The sequence below is a fragment of the Mustela putorius genome, unplaced genomic scaffold, assembly GCF_011764305.1.
Source record: "Mustela putorius furo isolate JIRA1106 unplaced genomic scaffold, ASM1176430v1.1 tig00003983_pilon_pilon_pilon, whole genome shotgun sequence".
NCBI classification, from domain to species: domain Eukaryota; kingdom Metazoa; phylum Chordata; class Mammalia; order Carnivora; family Mustelidae; genus Mustela; species Mustela putorius.
In genome coordinates, this window is record NW_025422123.1 from 14,047,968 (window position 1) to 14,068,924 (window position 20,957).

The window sequence follows — 20,957 nt, forward strand, 5'->3', positions numbered from 1 at the left end:
TGACACAGAAGGAAGAGATCATTATGAAGAGCACAGCTTGTGCTTATGACTTTACAGAACACTCAGTGAGCAAGAAGAGACACAATTACTGGGGAGAAAATCCCCAGGTTGTCACCCGGGGCTCTGACAGGTGACCAACAGAGGTCTGGATCACAGTCAGGAGCCGGATCTGAGCTGCTGCTGGGCTGTTCGGATTTCAGAGCTCTGAGCAGACTCCTTTGCAGAAAAATCTTCTAACTCAGCTCCCACGAGGCGCCCTGTTAACAGCAAAGCCCCAGGACAAGTAACTCATGGACTCAGTAGGGACCTGCCGCGTAATCTGTGGTTGTTATGTATTTATACAAATGAACGCGTGGATGAGTATAGAATTTTCATTTATGTTATAAATAATCTGTAGCAAGTCCTTTATTAAAAATACAGACAATAAAGATGAAAAGAACAGCAATGTCACACAATTAGAAAATGGATCTATCCATTTCTAGTAAACGCTATTCATAAAAAGTAAGCAGTATTTATAATAAAGATTGAATCCCTCGACATATATTTTTCTAAATATTTCTTTCTATACTTTTCTTTCTCTTAAAATATTTCATAGCTCTTCAGTAATTAGTTTTTTCCCCAGCTATCTTGTGAACATCCTACTATGTCGATAAAATGTATCAGATCTATTTTTTTTTTTCAGAGAAGAATTTGACAGGAAAGGAAAGGGGCCATGGCAGGAGACACCTGTGCTCCACTGGGAGGCAGAGTGTGAGGGTGAGGAGGACAGAGTAGAATGAAGAAGCCAAGGAAAACTCACTTCATGGTCTGTAGTAATCTCCTTCCTGCAGCATGATTGACTCATGCTGGCTGGCCACTGGGCTTAAGGAGCAAAGATGTTTGGTTCTGTATTGTTGGCCCCTCACCATAAAACACTAGCCTAATGAGTGACACAAATTTCTGGAGCTGATATCAAAATGAATTTAACCACAGATCTTCTCTCTTTTGGGGTTATTGTGGGTAATCCTTGAAGACAGCAGTAAAAATGGACAGAAACCCACTTGACAAAGGCCTATAGAAGCCATCCATAGGACTTTATAATTTTTCTTTAAGATTTTATTTATTTATTTGACAGAGATCACAAGTAGGCAGAAAGGCAGGCAGAGAGAGAGAGAGGGAAGCAGGCTCCCTGCTGAGCAGGGAACCCGATGTGGGGCTCGATCCCAGGACCCTGAGATCATGACCTGAGCTGAAGGCGGGGCTTTAACCCACTGAGCCACCCAGGTGCCCCAAGACTATAATTTTTAAAAACCTGTGTTGCCTTGCTTACGTTTTATCAGGCTTAACACTAAGAAAATTAACCCCTAAAATTGGAATATTTCAATTCCCATTGTTCATCTTTCTTTGATATCCTTTTCCTAGTTCCTGGTTGCTTCTTTGTTAACTTTCTGGACATTTCACCACACTCACGCTCTTTCAGAGATACCCATGGATTACACCGTTCCCAGCTCCTTCCTCTGTGCCATTATTGATAAAAGCTGAATCACACCTAATTTCAGCTCCGTTGGCTGCTGCTAGGTATCAAGTAATTAATTTCATAAACTCCCTCATGTTAAAGTTTTCATGGGGCATGACAGACTAAAATATTTTATTCTTAGGTAGTACATATCTAGCAATATGTCTTGGGGTGATAATCCCTTAATGCAAAAAATAGCAAAAGTCTCAGAGACCAGAGGAGGCCAAAAGCAGGTGGGGAGGCTCACTTTGGGCAGAACTCTCCCAAACATTTTGCATAAGTAGTCCTCCTCAGGCCCAGGCCTTTTGCTAACTCCTGCCTGACACCAGAGACAACTCAGCAGATCAAAGGGAAAACTGAGTGCCTAACATCTTTTGAAGATAATTCTAAGACTGAACAAAGTGAACAGGATTTTCCTGACCTCCTTAATACTCATTTATTGTGTTTATTTCCTCTTCAGAGGTGCTTCTTTGCCATGCTGTCTCCCATAGCTGCTAAATGGCTGTTTTGTGTGTTCAGTTTAGTCATAAGGATTTGGGTCTGGCTATGTCTCTAGTTGCCTTTCAGTTTTTATTGTGGAATCATAAAGGACTTTTTTTTCAGGTGAATTTTAGTAACACAAAATATTTAAAATTTTTATGAGTGATGAGGAGTGAGGATGTTTTCAGATATTTCTGTAATAAGCTATTAGGAGAACAGTCTTAATAGCATAATTCATGGTCAATAGGACCATTAATTAGCAAACGCGAGGGCAGTAGAGTATATTTTATTGCTTAAAGGCTTATGCTGATGTGAATGAGGTGAATAATCACATATAATTTACTCCAAGAGGTTACTCTATATCTTTGCAGAGAATCATAAATTCAGTGGTGATCTTGAGAGGTCATTTATTTATTTATTTTTTTTACTCCACCATTAGACACGATGCTTCTCTTGCAATTTTCTTGCACCTTCCCTGAATACTAGAGCCTTAATTTAGTTCTTCCCGTGCTATGCGATATTTCCATAGCATCCCAAAAGCTTCTGTATATCAACTGAAAGCTGACTTTCTCATATGCCATATACTTTTAGGATCTTCAGTCACAAATATGTTATTTTAATTCTTGACTCTTTAATGCAGCTTACTAACGCAGCATTTCTCTGGGTATGCTGTCTCTCCGAGCACTAGTCCCATGAGGTACTGTGACACAAAAGAAAGTTTCTACTTTCTTTTAGAATTCCACAAATTCTACAGAATTTGGTAGGCTCTGAGTAACACTGGACTCTCTTGGAAATGATCTTTCCGTAGCTATCATAGTCTCTGGAGAGACTTTAAACACCATGGTGTTTAAAGAACAGCTCGAACCCAACCAACAGCAAACACACAAAATAAGCAAAAGTATAAAGCGTGCAGATGACTCGGATGTGCAGTTGGCTGAGAACCGTTGGTTTTGATCACAGATGCTCTCCCAGGGACTGGGAGATTCCGCGGTGGGGGTTCTGAGCTCACGGGATGATGGAACGGGAAGCCATGTGGCGTAGGCACTCTTTTCAGCACAGGAGATTAAAACCAGAAAGCATATACCCAAACAGCCTTACCGTATTTATACAGTGAAGTAACTCACTCAGGCCCACTCAGTACTTAAAAAGGAATTCCCTAAGGCGGATCTCTGGACAAGTAGAATCGGGTCTGTGGGCTGCGCTCATTATTTTAAGCAGTACGGTTAGTGTTGTTCTACAGAAACACTTGTGAACGGTTAGTGTTGTTCTACAGAAACACTTGTGACGGTCCCTTTGCTGCATCCTGCTTTCATCCTACTCCAGAGATGAAACAACACCCCTGCAGGGTAATGAGAATGAACCCATTGCCCGTGATGTTCTGTTTCTATGCATTGGTGCCTCCACCTTTTCCGTTTAGGACTGAAAGTTATTTTACACCTAGGTGGGTAAGCATGAAGAATTAAGTAATTTAAGCATGATGAAGTACTTCTCAAGGAACTTTGAGTGAAGAGAAGAGGGCTCTTTCTCAAGCAGATACTTAAGGAGCCAGATTGACTTTCCGAAGGATGTGGATGGTGGACAGGGACCTGACAGTCAAGTGGAATTTGAATAAGACTAGGAAGACAGGGAGCAAATGCTTCATGTAGGGGGAACCCCATGTGCAAGGTGTAGAGCTGAAAATGAGCTTGCAGTGTATGAGGAACAGTCCCTGAATAACCAGTAGGTTTAGGATTTTCTACTTCCTGCTTTCTAGGACTTTCTACTTTGTCTCATTCTGCCTCCGGGAACTACCTAAGCTGTACTGTTAAAAAGAATTGGAAACACCTACCTGCAAATGTTTTATTGCCAGACTTGAATACTACAGATTCTGTTCAGTGGATCCAGAAAAGAATAAGCCCACATATGATACATCAAAAGTAGCTTCCCTGCCAAGCATTTTAGACCCCCTAGGACAAGACCCCATTTCACCAAGCCAAGGTAGATCTCACTTCTCACTGTCATGGGCTCTATTTCAGAGAAGCAGATCGCTCCTGTCCGTTTGGTGTGTTGTGTTCAGTTTTACCTCCAGATCCTTGCTTATGTCATTCCCCTACTGAAAACATACTCCGCGGTTCTCACTGCCCATTAAAACTCCCCATCTGGTTAATTTCTCAAATCACATAATTATCTTCTTGCTTTAAAACCAAATATGTCAGCATTCTGTTGTTTTATATTCTTGTTTTATTATTTTCTGATCATTAATTGCATCTTTTTTTTTTCCTGTCCAAAATGATAGTTATGCTCATTAAGTCTAGGTAAGTCTGTGATACATATTTCTTATTCTACCTTATCCTGGGTTAATAGTAGATATTCAATAATTACTTCAGTTGTTACCCAAGCACACATTTATTTGGCATAGGACCCCAGAGGAAATTTGTCATTCAATAGTTGTATACTCATGGATGGGCAAGTTTGGGAAAAGTAGGTATCCCAGGATGGTACTCCCCATTTGCAATGTGTTTCACATCCAATGTCATATCATTTCTACAAGAAGCATGAATGATGGGTAAGAATGATATTACTCACTTTATAGATGAAATGACTGGTGTCCGGAAAGTTGAAATGATCTGCTCCAGATCAGAGGGTAGGTATTACAGCCAGACTCAAACCCTCATCTTATGATTTTGAAGCTGAAGTAGAGGACAGGACCGGTCAGGCAGTGGGAATGGGGAATCTGTGGTGGGGAGAGAATTTTCCAGAAGGAGGCACAATCAAAAGGGAATTAGGAGTTCTAAAGATAAATCTGGACTTGGGGCAACACTTGAGATGGCGGGGGGCGGGTGTAGAGGAAGGGAGATGGGCAGCCAGAGCTTTCTCCTTCTGGCAGCTCCACTTCTTAGAGCTCCCAGGAAGAAGGATTTTGAACGGACAATAAGCACGTGACTGTCCTCAAACTGTGTGTGGAAGGTGACCATGCCTTAGCCACTAGACACTAGGAATGTCACGGGTGGGTTAAGAAGTCCTGTTTAAGCTGTAAGTTGGAAGTTAGGAATAGGTTAAATCTGTGTCTTTTGGAGAGGCTGAATGGCATCCTTATACTTCGGCTTATCAGTGGGTCACCAACTGTGGGGCATAGGACACAAGTTCCACCTGAAGGCTGATGGGTTCTGTCCCAAATGGCTTCCTAGAGGGCTGAACAGTGACATCTATTGGTTCAATTTGAAATAACAAGTTCAAAAGTGATAGATCATGATTAGTATTTCTACCCGCTTGCAAAGCAAAAAATTAACAATCATTCCAGAGGAAGTTATGACATCAGCAGTATGCTTTATCTTGGGAATAACACACCAGTCAACTTTTAGTATTGGGGGTAGGGTGTGAGATATAAATATAAATATAAATATATATATATAGTGTGTGTGTGTGTGTGTGTGTGTGTGTGTGTTTCTTCTTATGGGACCCATCAAAGCCTTCTGTAAGGCTTTTAAAATCCAAATTCAGTAGAAACACTACCAGGTCCTGCATGTTTTGGGAGTTTCTCATCGCTCAGGATTTTATCCTGGAGCAGGGCTGTGAATTTAGGGAATGGATTTGCAAGGGTGGTGGTGGGAAATAATGAAATTGCTTTTTGTTTTAGGAAACTTGCAACCCAAACCTTCCTGTGCATGAGCCTTGTGAGTCACAGCCAAGATTGAATTCTTTTCTAAAAATTTCAATATATCCTTTAAAATCTCCTAGTTCTTAATTTCACTTAGTGAAGATCTATGTTCTTTTGTATTCAGTGCTCTAATAACTAATGATTCTGTCTCTTCTTTTGGAAAACCTCTAATGCTCACTGAACATATAACCAATAGAGGTGCTCTTCTGGGCAATTTGGGTAATTAAAAATATGTCATACTCTGGCAAATTAAACATTTTATATATTTATGATATATTTTAAGTATTGGTGGAATGTTTTCCCTCTCTTCCCCTTTACATATAGATACAGCTGTATAGATACAGAGATCTAGATAGACACACAGATACAATGTATATTCCCTATAAATATCTTCTCTTAGCTCAACCCTTTGTAAAACTTGCTAAGCAACAGTAAAATGGTTGGGGTGTGGCCTTCAATGTCTTATTCACCCAAGGGAGGGGTGAAGTGACACAACGGAGTAAGTAGCATGATAAAGAAATTACTTAATGTAGGCGTGGATACTCAATCTGCACACTGAATAGTTGAATACTAATATTTGAATACTGAATATTTGGGTCGTTGAAGAAAAGTATGAAGATACCCACCATTTTTAAATTAGGGAATTTCCAAGCATGGCCCTGGAAACTTGCATTTTCACTGTAAAAGCGGGGGGCATGGTTATGAGCTGGTTCAAGTTGGCTCATTCGGGTCTGTTGCCATCTCTACTGATTTGCTTTCCAGACTCCTGGTCGCTTGAGCACAGCATGGCACTAAACCACACTGCCCTGCCCCAGGATGAGCACCTGCCACACTACCTCCGAGAAGGGGACCCCTTTGCTTCCAAACTTTCCTGGGAAGCGGATCTAGTGGCTGGCTTTTACTTAACAATAATTGGTAAGCTTCCTTAATTTTTCTGTGCAAATGCTGCAGCTAGAAAATTCAGAGGCTAATATGTTGATTTTGCACAAGGATTCACATCCTTACATAGATGTTTTGACTGGGGGTGGAGAGTGGGAGGAAGGTAGATGATGGGGCCACATTGCAGGGTTCAGTGACTGCTTTATAGAAAAAAAAAAAAAAAAAAATGACTTGGTGATCTTTATTATTAGTGATGGCTATTCCCTCGAAAATCAAAGAAGTTTTACAGCAAAATCATTTATCCTGGGACTATATTGTGTTAAGAGTAGGTTTGTCTTCTGAATCACAAAACTAATGATAAGGATATCTTATTTAAATAGAGTGCTTTTACATAAAAAAAAAATGCTTTTAATATAATCACAAGATGATAGGCTCAGAACAGACCTTAGAAATCTCCTAGTTCAGCCTCCTCCTGTCACAACTGAGGAAACTGTCCCCAGGCTGTGGTCACAACGGACACAAGAAATTTACTGCACCTAAAGGAGAGTTGCTCTATGTTGGCATTACTAAGTGAGTTTGGTGAGAGTTGAAAAAACATACTGGTAATGAAATGGGAGTCAGCCCAGGGTCAAAAATTTGTGCATCATCCAAAACATGGTGCACCTGCTTCCAGACTATGCTCTCCAATGCCATGGCCACGTGTGGCTGCAGAGCACTTGAACGGTGACTTGTCCAAAAGAAGTGCTATAGTGTGAGTATACGTGAGACACTGAAGACTTAGCCCTAGCAAAAATATTGTGAGATAGTTCACGACTAAGTAAAACAAGCTGACTACACATCAAACCTGTAACGTTTTGCCTGTATAAGGCTAGATATATTACTAAAATGAATTTAGTGTTATGTTTACTTTGCTTAATGTGGCTACTGGAAAAAGTTTGAAGTATGTATGGCTCACATTTCTGGTTTACGTTGTATTTCTATTCGACAACATTAGTCTAGGCGATTAGAGTTTGAGCATAAAACTTCTTAAATTTAAAGCTGTTGTTTTAAATTTGGGTAACCAGTACACAGGTGGGTTATTTCTTTAGGTGTGTCTGCCTTTAATCTTTTCAGATTTGGGTCAAGTTCTCTCTCTCCCTCTCTCCCTGTCTTTCTCCTTTTCTCTCTTCCTCCCTCCTTCTCTTTTCATCTCTTTATTACGGGCTAAGAATTTCATTTAACCTCCTGAAATTAGCAAATATCATTAGAAAAGTCTGGAGATACCTCTATGGTCAGTGCTTGAGGCAAAAGGAATTGATGAGATTGAATCAGAAATTTCACTGCAAGGGGATTCCCTGGGTCCTTGGCTTTATGATTAGCAATTATGACACTGATTTAAATTCTATTTCTTATAAATGGACTCTCGCGTCCTTTCCAACCCAAGTGTATATGGAGTGCTCATTCTTTGCCACTGTAAGTTTCTGGGAATACAGCAGTGAACAAAATGGGCAAAGTCTCTTTCTGCACAGGGACTCTCTGGTAGTAAAACCCACATTGCATTTTCAATGAACAGAAGTACTTCCAATGATCAGAAAAGGCGGAAAAATTGACATCTTATAAACTGAATTTGTCTCGATCAGTTGCAAGAATTGAGTTAAAAAGGAGCACTCCAGATAAACAGAAGAGGGAGAGGGATCACCTCCATTCCCCGCCCAGGCATGGGAAATCTCAGGAGGAGAGACAACGAGGCTGGGAGGAGCGGGATCAGGAAAACTGCTCCCTTGTTGCATGTGGGGATGGATGGAAAATCCAGAGTCAGATTCAAATGGGCATGGCTGAGGTGAAGCTAGAAAAATAGGTCCCCAAAGAGTCCTCAAACAAAGGTAACATCAGGTGACTCAGGGAGATGGGGCGGAGCCATGTTCCAGAAGGGTCATTCAGGATGAGGCCAGGTCCTTTGGAGGGATTTGGATTCATCTAGACCCAGTCTTGGACTTGGTGCTATGTTTGGGTTTTACCCCTTCTAGGATAGGTATGGGGATATGCCCAGATATCTTTTTAAGCGAAAAGAGTGGAATGATATTCTTGGCGAGTTTTGTTAAATACTGAAAGTCTTTGGGAAAACTGGAGGATGAAAAGATACATCTGAGTTTGGAATAGAGGAGAAGTACATTAGAGACCCATACCCACCCTTCAACTCTTTTACTGTAGATACTTGGTTGATTAACAGTTTATAAGTGAGGTTCCCTCGTTTTGTATTCCTAGAAAGATTCAGGATTTTGATAATCAAAAAATGTCCTTCCCACCCCCACCCCTGCCTTTAGCCTTTAGCTTCTTAATCTTGCTTTCCTTTAACTATCTTCAAGAATGTTTGCATTCTCTTGATAATCCCCTACAACTGTCTCTGGGAATCATCTGCCGGCAGCTCACAGAGAGTTGACTATTTTTTGATAATGCTTTGGGCACTGGGTAAAGCCTTATGAAACATAATAAAGATAATTTAAGAAAGGAAGAGTAAGAAAATCAATATTCTCAAAAGAGAAGTAGGAAGACACAGGGTATTTAAAGGAGCTTTGTGTATCAATTACATATGTATGCTTATTGTTCTCAAACTTCTTGAATACAAAGTAGAAGGCATTTGTTTCAAATTCCTTAAGCCATGTTTTCACATGAATTTCCCAGTGTGCCTTGCTAGCTGTTTTCCTTTACTGAGACATAGGTTTCATGTTAGTTGGTTTGCTCTAGAACTCCGTAATCTCTTCTATTTTTCCTCTTCTGTCTTAAGAAATCGAAAGAGGTTTTAACAGACCACTAGGCAGCACTGACCCCAGGGATTCATAATTTCCTAAAAGCACAATGCAGTTCATTCCTGGTGGTTTCATACCGTCAGGCGAAACACACATTTCTTTCCTTGCCCCCAAAATGAATTGTGGTGGAGAAGTAGAAATTAAAATAGAAAAATCTGGGTTTCTCCTGTTAATACTCTCCTTATTCCTTACTACTAAAGGCAGCTGTACCAGATTCTCATTTATACACAGCTACACTATGAAGCAAGAATTCCTGAAGAAATCTACTCTACATGTTAAGCTATGGAAGTAGGTGTATTCTTTTCTTAAAGTCAGTAGGGATTGGGTCTTTTTGGATTTAAACTGGGTTTGTAAGAACTTTTGAACAGTATCATTGTAATGCCAAAGCCAATCAGTCATTAATAAAAGGATATAAAAAAGTGGGAACACATTTATACCACTATTGGTAGGTTGGTGGGTTGAGGGTCACTTGCTCTCCCTTTGGTGGGAGGGGAGAGCCCATATTATCCACTGTCACCTACTTCCCCTTAATACCTAGTCCAGTAGTAGCTGCAGACACCCAGCGTCCATGTGTCCTCAGGAGGCAAAATGTCCTGAGATGTGTCTCCAGGAGATGACCCTTTCCTCTCAGGAGGTTATGCCAGCCCAGTCTGGCCTCTACCTCTCCTGAATGCTGGTGCTCCCTCAGCAGTCCACAGTGATAGTGAAAGCACCTTGTCTGGTTGGGGTCACTTCAGCTTCAGCGTGTACCAAGAGCCAAGGGGTTAACCCTGCTTCTTAGAGGGAGGGAGTTCTATAGAGCCGATATTCGGTAAAAATGGCGGAGGAAATACTCCATCCTGGGGGCCAGTACAAGAACTGACCATGGGGATTCCCACCCCTCCTGAGCTTCACTGGGAAGTTAGCAGTTCCTTTTTCTGGGTAAGTTCAGTCTTATAATCCCTGACTCCTATCCCTTTGGAGGCAACCCATCCCTCACCTGTCACTCGCAACTCATGCTTTTTACTTCATCTTCTTAATTTAGATTTTTTATTTAGAGTCCTCTCACTACCCTCTAAATCTATGGTGTCCATTTTTGAAATTGAGAAGTGTTTCATATCTGAGTGAACTCCAAATCCTAGTGCTGACGAAGGGAATTTATATTTTTCCTTGTAGGGATTCTGTCCACATTTGGAAACGGGTATGTCCTTTATATGTCTTCTAGACGAAAGAAGAAGCTGAGACCTGCGGAAATAATGACTATCAATTTAGCAATCTGTGATCTGGGCATTTCAGGTAATGCAGCCATTTCTTCTTTGGGGGGTTTGAGCTGTGCTCCGTTCTCAAGTCCCCACTGGCTCAGAGATCACCCCTCCCCCGCCTCCTGTCACTCCTTCCTTCACCAGTCATCTTTACCGAGGTTGTGGTAAGTCAATGGAGTGTCATCGGGTTAAAGAGCTCATCCATTTACCATTCGTTGAGTCTTTTCTGTGTGCTGAGCGTGTTAGATACCAAGGGGACAATTTGGAATGATGAATGATACCTTTTAATGCTGAGCCTCAAAGTGTACCGGCTAAATGATTGAGAAGACAGAAACTTACAGATCACAGTGTTGGGCTCCTTTACACCCCCGCCACACACAGGGGACTCCGTTAAAATAAACACCAAGGGGCTAGGTCTTGAAGCTTAAATGATGGGCAGAGACAGTCTGAGAGGTGAGTTTAGGAAGATGGGATTTTTCCGTCTTTCAATTTCCCATCTTTCAATGACCTGCTGGTTCATTGAAGTGTGGCTTCAGGACTAATTGCAAGCATAGGAAGCCTCCAGGTCAGTCTTTCTTGGAATTGGATGCACAAAAAAGCCACTTGGGGAACTTAAACACAAAACAAAACAGCAACAGAAAAGCAAAAAACTTCATGGCTGGGTTTTATACCCAGAAATTTTTAATTGAATTGGTTGAGACTATTATGTGGGCCTCAGGATATTTAAAGTTGGTATTATCAGGTAAGTTAATGTGCAGGCAAAATTGGAAACCACTGGCTTATTTCTTGCTTCTTTGGCTTCTCTGATAATCCTGCCAAGGGGGAATTGGAATAAAATTTCTCTTTACTTGTAATTCATTTTTATAAATATAAATGATTTTGGATAAGTAGCCTCCCTTTGCTTTCATCTATAAAGTCCCAAGGTTGTCTAAATACACTCAAACTTGCCTTTGAATCCCAAATCCTGTTGTTTGGAGTATGGTCTTAAGTTACTAGAATTGGGGAAACTGAGTGTAAACAGTGCACAGCAATTCCTCTTTCCACTGGAAACTTTTTAGCAGTTTCCCATCTAAAACGTCTCTTTTAAAATGTTTCTTGACATTTGTTTCTCCCTTTATAAGTGGATTTTTCTGCCAATGCCAGTCTCCAAAAACAAGGCTCAATAAAGAAGCCTCTACCTATCGAATCACTGTTTCTCACCATCAGATGTGTTGCCCTTGAGGGTCTGCGTGGTCTTCGTTGCTTGGGGGGCTTTACTCAGTATGGACAGGTTTAAATATCAAGAGCTCTTATCGGAAATGCACACTGACATTAAGAGAAGCATATTGTGTCAGGCCTCCTGGGATGAAAACAGCTGAAAGGAACCGCAGGCAATTTGCAAGGCGGCACAATGACTGCCATTTTAGAAAGGGCCACACGATGGCGGTGTCGCAACATGAATGATTGCTTTCCGGGTTCCCCCTCTCCCGGCGAACCCCGATCGGCTCTCTCCCTGGTACTGAACGTAAAGTGCTCGACTGAAACCTGCCATTTCCATCCACATCCTTCACCAGCGAATACTACTAGATTCATGTTTAAGGCTGAATTAGTCTATGCTTGAATAAAGATGTCTTTAGTTGGTCTGATACACTGAAAATGCTTTCCACCAAGCAAACCTGCTCTAGAATTGCACAAACCACCTCCTTACTCTGCCTATGTCTTCAGAGTAATTCAGTAAGAAGGCATTTTCTGCCATGTGATAGCTTTTGCTGATGAACCCAGATCATTTCTCAACTATGAGTATCTCTAATACATTTTCCAGTACAATAAACCTTAAACATTTTCATCTATTTTGTTTTTTTTTCTTGGTCAACTATATTCCATTTTAAGCACCTTGAAGTACATGGTAGAGACCAGGTGTATTTCATCTATATTACTAATATTTGTTGTTTATATACCAGTGGCTTGCAATTGTGTATTAGAATCACCTGGGGAGCTTAAAAAAAAAAAGAAAAGAAAAAGTATATTGCAATATATTGATGCCTGAGCTCGTTTCAGATAAATTATATCAGACTTTCTGGAGGTTAGAGTCCTGGAAATTGATATTTAAAGTAAAATAAAAACAAAGAACAAAACAACTCTTCCAGTGATTTTGGTGTGCAGCCGGGTTCAGAACCATCCTATTAAGTGAAGAAGGGAGAGGCATTCTAAATGACATTCCAAAGGTTTACCAAAGGTTCCATTCCAGAAGGAAGCTTAAAATAGTCCCAGGCACAACAGACACTAATTTCACTCCATCCCAGTCACTTTCACTTGTCTCTTGCTGCTTTTAGCACCCACACAGCTGACACTTAGCTCAAGCTTTGAGTTTGTGTCTCCTCTGCCTAGAATATTTCCCCTCTAGACATTTGTTTGCGATCTCTACCGGTGATTTAGACATCTCCCTAAATGTCACATTCTCAGAGAGGTCTTCCCTGATCCCCTTATATAAAACAACAATTACTGTCTATCTCCTTCCAATTCATTTTTCCTCTCAGGACTAATGACTATCATGCCATAGTATCATATTTTATATTATCAATTATATATTTCTCTTATCTACCCTCTACTATAAATTACATTTGTCAGTCTTGACCTCCACTTTGTCCTCTATCACCTTGCTCTGTGGTTGTTACATAAGAGGCACTGAATAATTATTTGCTGAATAAGAAATAGTCCTTTTATACTCAGTTTCCTCACTGACAATCGGGCTAGGCCACTGGGATTAGGGAGCCCTAATAGGGGGGTGCACAGTCCAGAAAGATGGAGTGTGAAACGCGCTATCTAGACAACAAAACAAACTAGGGGAGATGTGTGTCTGGCTTACAGAAGGCACTTGAGAAATACAGGTTACCTGACTGCACTAATAGGAACTTATAACTTGTACCTCTGTTTGTTGAAGAAGAGACACACCTGGGAGGGATGGGGCAGGGCTGGCACCTCTGAGTATGAGTTCCTTGGTTTTCCTAAGGAAATAAATTTAAGGAGCCTTATGATAGATAGAAAGATAGATAGATAGATAGATCAATCACACAGAGCTCATGAAGAGCTTCCTCAGCATGTTCCCTTCCAGGAGGGTGAAGATTAAATATAATAGCTGAATATGAAGAGTGCAGGGCTTGAATTAGAGTAGAAGAATGTTTTTTTTTAGAAAGTACAAAACACAAAAACACTAACAGAAGCTGAGGCATAGTTTTTTTTTTATTATTCATTATTCATTTATTTATTTCCAATTCAGTATTTTTAAATTTAAATTCAATTAATTAACATCTAATGTATTATTGGTTTCAGAGGTAGAGGCCAGGGATTCGTCAGTCTTATAGAACACCCAGGGCTCATCACATCACGTGCCCTCCTTAATGCCCATCACCGCATTATCCCATCCCCCATCTCCAATCTCCCTTCCCCTCCAGGAACCCTCAGTTTATTTCTTATGATGAATAGTCTCTTAGGGTTTGTCTCCCTGTCTGACTTTGGCTTGTTTTATTGTTTTGAGGAATAGTTTAAATCCCAGAAATCTGGGTCTGGTTGCAATCAGATTAAACCTAACATTAACTAAAATAGCTATCTCTTGTCTGAATAGAATATGACTCAACAGTGAGTTGAGGCAGGTGGGTAATTTTAACTAGAGGGAATTTCCCTTGACAAATTGCTTGGTGCTCTAGTTGTAGGCAAACCGTTCACGATCATCTCTTGCTTCTGTCACCGCTGGGTGTTTGGCTGGATTGGCTGCCGTTGGTACGGATGGGCTGGATTTTTCTTTGGCTGTGGAAGTCTCATCACCATGACTGCTGTCAGCCTGGATCGGTATCTGAAAATCTGCTATTTATCGTATGGTAAGTATGAAGGTTTCTCATTCCCCGATAGTCAAAACTAGTGGATTGTCAGACTGTAAATATTGTACCGATAGGTAATGAACAAAGATTGCTAATAACCTAAGAGACCAAGAGTATTTCTACTTAGAGCCTATTTTGTTCTAGCTTAAGTTTAAAAAATCTGAACCTGTGTCGATGTAGGTTTCTTTTAATACTACTTTTATAGGAATGTCTGGTGTTTGGCTACAATGATTTTGGCAAGCATCATTTCCTTGTATAATCTGTGTAAGCCTCTCCCATGTTTTGCCATGCAAACCAAGAAATAAGATGCACTGAAAGGATGTCAGGCCCAAGATATTTTAGCTTGTCCCCTACATGGTAAGTGAAATTATAAGAAAAATGTTTCTGATCCTCCGTTAGGCCTCAGGCTCCCTGTGATTTCAGAGATGAGGAATTCCAAAGATTCCAGCTCCAAGCTAGAGAGCCGTGCAGGTGCTGACAAGAAAGGACACATGCAGAAATATCAGTCAACACACTTATTGTGGTTTTGTAGGTAGGAAGATGAGTAACTAGAAGCGTTGATAAGGGGAGAGCCAAGCTATAAAAAAGTTTTCAGGCTCAAGGGTTTTTTTGTTTTGTTTTGTTTTATAGTAACAACATGTTAAAAATAAACTTTGATTACATTTGTTTCTTGGGCTTTTGGGAACTTACTGAATCCCAAAGAGAAGACTTTGGGTCCCTCTCTTTCATACTGAGAACCAGGTGCGCCCAGGGAATAGTATCTGCTCCCTCTGGAAAACGCTGCTCTGTTTGTTAATCTGTCAATCAGAACAGTTGTGACCGTGGAGATGGAGGATGGCCTGGAGCCTGAGGTGGGAAGCATCAAGTCAACTTCATACTCTCAATGTGGTGGAATTTTCCTTTTTATTTTAAAGCTTTTTTTTTTTTTTCAAGATTCCATTTATTTATTTGAGTGAGAGAGCAAGAGAGTACCAGCAGGGGGAGGGAGAGTGAGAGAGGGAGAAGCAGACCCTCCACTGAGCAGGGAGTCTGATGTGGGCTCAATCCCAGGACCCCAGGACCCCAGGACCATGACCTGAGCTGAAGGCAGATGCTTAACTGATGGAGACATTCAGACATCCCTTTTCCTTTATATTTAGAAGTTTATAGTCCCAGACTCCAAGGAAACCATGCAGGGGAGGGTAAGGTCATGGACTATCATCTTCGCAAACTAGCACTCAGTTTTTTCTTTATAAATTTCCATCTCTTTTTCTAAACAGCTTAACACTTCCAATGGAAATAACTGAAATCAGAATTTCCAAAAATATAAAAAAATATTCAGTTATGTATATCCTGGATGACTTCAGAGTCCTATACTTACTACCAACTTATTTTTGGTCACATCAAGTAGATCATAAATGTAGATTTTATAGAGGAGAAGGCAGAATTTCAGCTTCCTGGGGATATTTGAGGAATTCCTTGATGTCACTGCTTTTTAAATATTGCCTTGAATTTAGGCTTGGTGTCCATTAAAGAGGTGGTACTGTCCACCCCCAGAATCATTGTAGGGCATCACTCTATATGGGAACTGTATATATATTTCCATCTTCTTTTAAGATTGAACCTCAGTAGAATGGTTTCACCATTTGATTTGACTCATGATTCAACCATCTACAGTGTCTTAAAATGTTGGAATTAGAAGACCGCTTGGGAACATGGAGACCTTTCTCCCATTAATGTGATAAATTGTTTTAAGGCATCCCTGACAGACAGCCATTTGGCCTCTTCTTGAATAATTCCAGTGACCAGTGACGGGGAGCTTACTACTGTACAAGGCAGCCCATTCTCTGATTGGTCTGCTCTCATTGTTACAATGTTATTCCTTATATTGAGACAAAACTGCCTCCCAGTAACCTCCACCCATTGGTCCTAGTTCTGACTTCTGGAGCAACACAGAACCAATCTACTAATCTACTCCCTCCTGTACTTGACAGCATTTCACCATACTCGAATGTAAGTATACAACACCTCGCCAAGTAACCCTAACCATAAATGCTTATACGTATGCGTATGCACATTCCCCTAAATATATGTGATTATCCGTGCCAGTGTTTTATCCATTATAATGGATAATCAGGAGCTGATAAATATTGTGGCTACATGATTGTTACCTCTCTCTGGTTGGGCTTGAGAAATTTGAATTTTCTGATACAAAATGCCATGTATTTGGAAAAAAAAAAAAAGAGAGACCATAGAGCATAGATACAATCTATATTTCTTGTTAGTGCTGAGACAAACATAGGAGTAAAAATCTGTGTTAATGTAGTCCTTTGTAGTTTGCAAATCAGGCCTTGCATTATTTCTTTGAACCCTTATCAAAACCTGTAAGCAATGTATTCTTATTTCCTCCATTTTACTGCTAAGAATGTGGGCATCTAGAAAGGGTACATGAAGAAGGTCAAACACTAGAAACAAGAAGAAGTAGACCCTACTGACTTCCTAAACTGCATATGGCTCTGAGCGGAAGCGCGCCTTGTGTCTGTGTTGAAGAGTCCATTTCGCTTTTGTTGACTGTGTCCTGATATTTCTTGTCTGCTACTCTAAAACCAAGGCAGTAAGGATTTGCTTCTCTGGCCCTTTCTCTTTGAGATGATAAGTGGAGTATGGAGGTAATTCCACAAGCAGGCTGCAGCATTAGATCAGGCTTCCCTGTCTTGGGTGGTTATGGTAAACTTTGGAAAGTGATCACTAGTGTTCTATAGCTTTTTTTATATGACTACACCAGTTCTTCTTGGAATTCTCTTTTGGTTGATGGAAATTAGTTCTGAAAAACCTAGAGCTCATTTTTTTTTTTTCCTGAAAGTATTTTCACAGTATTACTTTTGCAGAACATGATGCAACCTACCTAGATTCTCTACCTCTCTTGGTATGGCTGTGTGAGCTTGACTGTTGTGTTTGTCATGTTTGAAGATTCAAAACCTGCTCCCACGAAGCAGGATCAGTCACTTTAATATCTCAGCACTCAGTCATGGTTGTGGCCCACTGACCCCCACTGACAAGCGTTTAGGAAGATGAATGAGATGAGATGAGAAAGCTTTTAGGGAGAAGGGTATTGAAAGGTGCAAGCAATGTGTCACCAGTTCTCACCTTCCCTGAAGGAGTCCACCTTGGATGAACCAATAATACATGCTTTTGGGGGCTTGGTCGTTCTGTTCTACCAATTGGCCTTGTATTGGATAGGATCTCAAAGGTCATACTGGATGCTTTCTTAAGATCCTTCCTTCATTGTCTTTGGCATCCTTCTTTCTACTGTCCCCTTTCCTCAGCTTTTATCACTTACCCTTCCCAAGGCTCCTGCGTGCCTATGGAAACCTTCCCTGTGAAAGCACTTCTGATTTTATTCGCTTGGAAAAAGGCCCATGCTCTGGAACTTTTCTCCCTTCACTCCACTCTCCCTCAGAATTCAGTTGTCTGACCACTTCTCCCAGAATCCAATGGAATAACTCTTTGGATGTGGAATTTGACATATCGAGGGGAGGTATTTGGGTGTAGGGCAGATTACATCCCGGTAATGCTTTTCTTCTACCTCCAGGGGTTTGGCTGAAAAGAAAGCACGCCTACATCTGCCTGGCAGTCATCTGGGCCTATGCTTCCTTCTGGACCACCATGCCCTTGGTAGGTCTGGGGGACTACGCACCTGAGCCCTTCGGAACCTCGTGCACACTGGACTGGTGGCTGGCCCAGGCCTCCGTGGGTGGCCAGATTTTCATCCTGAACATCCTCTTCTTCTGCCTCTTACTCCCAACGGCTGTGATTGTGTTCTCCTATGTGAAGATCATTGCTAAGGTTAAGTCTTCCTCTAAAGAAGTAGCTCATTTCGACAGTCGGATACATAGCAGCCATGTGCTGGAAATGAAACTGACCAAGGTAATTACAGTAATAATTTACCGAGGGGTTTTCTAATCAATTAAAACCTCATAGGGCAAAGAGGATAGGGAATATTGGGGACTGGGTGAACTTAGAATCTCTATTCTATATGTATTTCTGCGCTTTGCTATTATTTATCTAAACCTTTGTAATATTTCTTTTCACTGTTTCTCTCTCTCATTTACACACACACACACACACACACACTTTTAATATCTACTGAATTTGTATGTATGGTGGATCTACTGGAAGCTTATTTTCTCTATTGAATAAGATATTCTTGGTTCTCAAAAATTATTTAAGTCATAAAAATAGTAACTTTTATGCATCATAAAATGCCTCCCAGTATTTGTACTGTTTTGTATGGACTTTGGTGGATGTGGTTAGGAACATTCTGTCAGCTCACGTTACAGAGTAAGAGCTTACCACATCTACTATCCTATGGGAAACTTGTCTTAATACAAGAGAAGTTTCTGCATGGTTGAGTCCCTTGGTCAATGCTAGTTTCAGAATTTACACCTCCTTAGAGACTGTTATGTGAGGAAAGGAACACACAATTTGAGAATAGACTAGGGTTCTCATTCCATCACCAACACTTGCCAGTTTGTGATCCAGACCTAGATACGGAACTTCTTTGAATCTCTATTTTCTCACTTGTGCAACAAGAATAGTAACATCTGTCTCCTTGGATTGTGGTGGAGATTCGATGAGATAAAATATGTTATTCTATCATTTGGTGCATGGAAGGTGTTAAATAAACTGTAGTTCCTTCATTCTCTCGTAACTTCTAGAAATTCTGGGAAAGTGTAAGACAGTGGTCTTTCCATCATCATCTTGTCTTACCCTTACATTGAAAAAAAATTTTTTTCCAGGATATACCTCAACATAAATGACATGCAGCTAATACCATCCAACTGTTCCCTAATATTAACATTCACATGCCCTAACTTCTACTTTACTTTTAAAGATAAAATAAATAAATAAATAAATGTAGATCGAAGTTCTAACCATTCCTTCTGGTATCTAAATCAATCATACCATTGATATTGCACCTTCACGCTACTTCCTACTTTGAAGACCCCTTGTCTCAGGACCTATCTAGTAACCGTTCCCTTCAGACCTGAGATCACTTCTAGTAAGTCAGGGCCTTCGTTCTAGTAATATTCCTCTCTGCACAGTGCAGATGCTTCGAGACGGTACAAGGATCTCTTGGTTGTACAGGGTGAGCTGCAGAGTCTTCATGGTTCCAGCTGACCTTATGCTGAGTAAAAGAAAGCTCCAAGGAAGTCTTCAGTATTCTAAATCTATGCTCATAATCTAATAATAGAGCAGTTCTACCTGGACAAAGACCCAAGAAAAAACATTCCATAAAATCCAAGGTCATGAATTAAGCTCATTTCTAGCTCTCCTTTTAGCTCTTATCTGTGACTTAAAAAAAAAATATTAATCCAAATAAATCAGTCCAAGTTAAATTTGGATTACATTTAAACCAAACCTTACTCAGAACCAGATACTGCTCTAGGAACAGGGTGAATGCAAAAATAATAAAAATATTCCTTCTCAATACTTTATGGAAGTGTGTCCAGGCAAAGGATGTGATGTCCGTCACACTGCTAGGTGGATTTGAATTTACCTTGTCATCCTACAGTTTGGCATACCAGGAAGCTGCTGAGATGTCATATGACTTCCTTTCCCTTGCTGCCCTCCAATGGTGTTAGCCTCAAGACATTTTGATGGTCTTGCTCAATGAGTTCAGATCCTTATTTCCATGAGGCCTTCTCCAGTTTCTCTGAGCGTGTTATTCATCATCTGTGCTCCCGTTAGTTGAATTGCCTAACTCAACCCACAGCTAGCTTTTATAAATACCTTAGCCGCTGGTTCTTTGTGTATTCTGGACAGTGGGTAATTTGTTTAGTGAGTGATTCTAAAGCTCATTATGCATACAAGGTGAAACTTGGCACACACCATTTAACTTGCTTTGTGGTTATCAGTCTCCTTGACACAGGCTGGACTGTATAGGTCAAGTAGCAAGGCTCACCCAGTCCAGATTAACAAAAGAGATGTTAAATGAAAAGTTATAGGTATTTATATGTATGATTTTATTTTATACACGTCTTCTTCTGACATATACTAAATGACATTGTATTATATTAATGTCTATATGGCATATTATACGTTATATATCATACAATATGTCTGTATCTCACTTGTATATATAAAACTTATATTAAAATAACCTGAATATAAAATGCTTCTAATTATTAACACTTATGCAAAAAACATAAATCAAAATTCAACACACATTGATAAACACAACTTTCTATTTCGGCATCTTCTCTGCTAAATTTAAAATGTTTTCAATTACCATTTAATTTTGGTCTTGATTTTTTTCCTACTGAGTAAAAATAAGTAAAAACAACCTCACACTGGACCTTTTCATAGTCTTAGGGAGTTTTTTCTCCATTCAGTTATCTCTCAGGATTGACAGTCTGCTTATTCACTTGGTGCTTCTGATCTTTTAGAATTGTCTGGTCTAAAAGCTTATTACTTAAAGGTTACCTCCTTGGATTCTGGGGTCAAAATCATTTACTTTTCTGGGTACGCTAATGATTTCCAGCTGGGTTATTATCTGGCCTATATTTTGCTAGTCTGGTCTTATCCACCCGAAAACTGACATCC

General features: G+C 40.3%; 1 protein-coding gene across 1 annotated transcript in view; it reads left to right on the top strand.

The window, feature by feature from the left end:
• The first annotated feature begins 6,397 nt into the window (after positions 1-6,397).
• Positions 6,398-20,957, top strand: part of OPN5 (opsin 5) — a 28,146-nt gene continuing 13,586 nt past the window's right edge. The window contains exons 1-4 of the mRNA XM_045071221.1: positions 6,398-6,527; positions 10,433-10,552; positions 14,202-14,372; positions 17,944-18,278. Coding sequence (XP_044927156.1) covers positions 6,398-6,527; positions 10,433-10,552; positions 14,202-14,372; positions 17,944-18,278 — 756 coding nt within the window. The remainder of the gene's footprint in view (positions 6,528-10,432; positions 10,553-14,201; positions 14,373-17,943; positions 18,279-20,957) is intronic.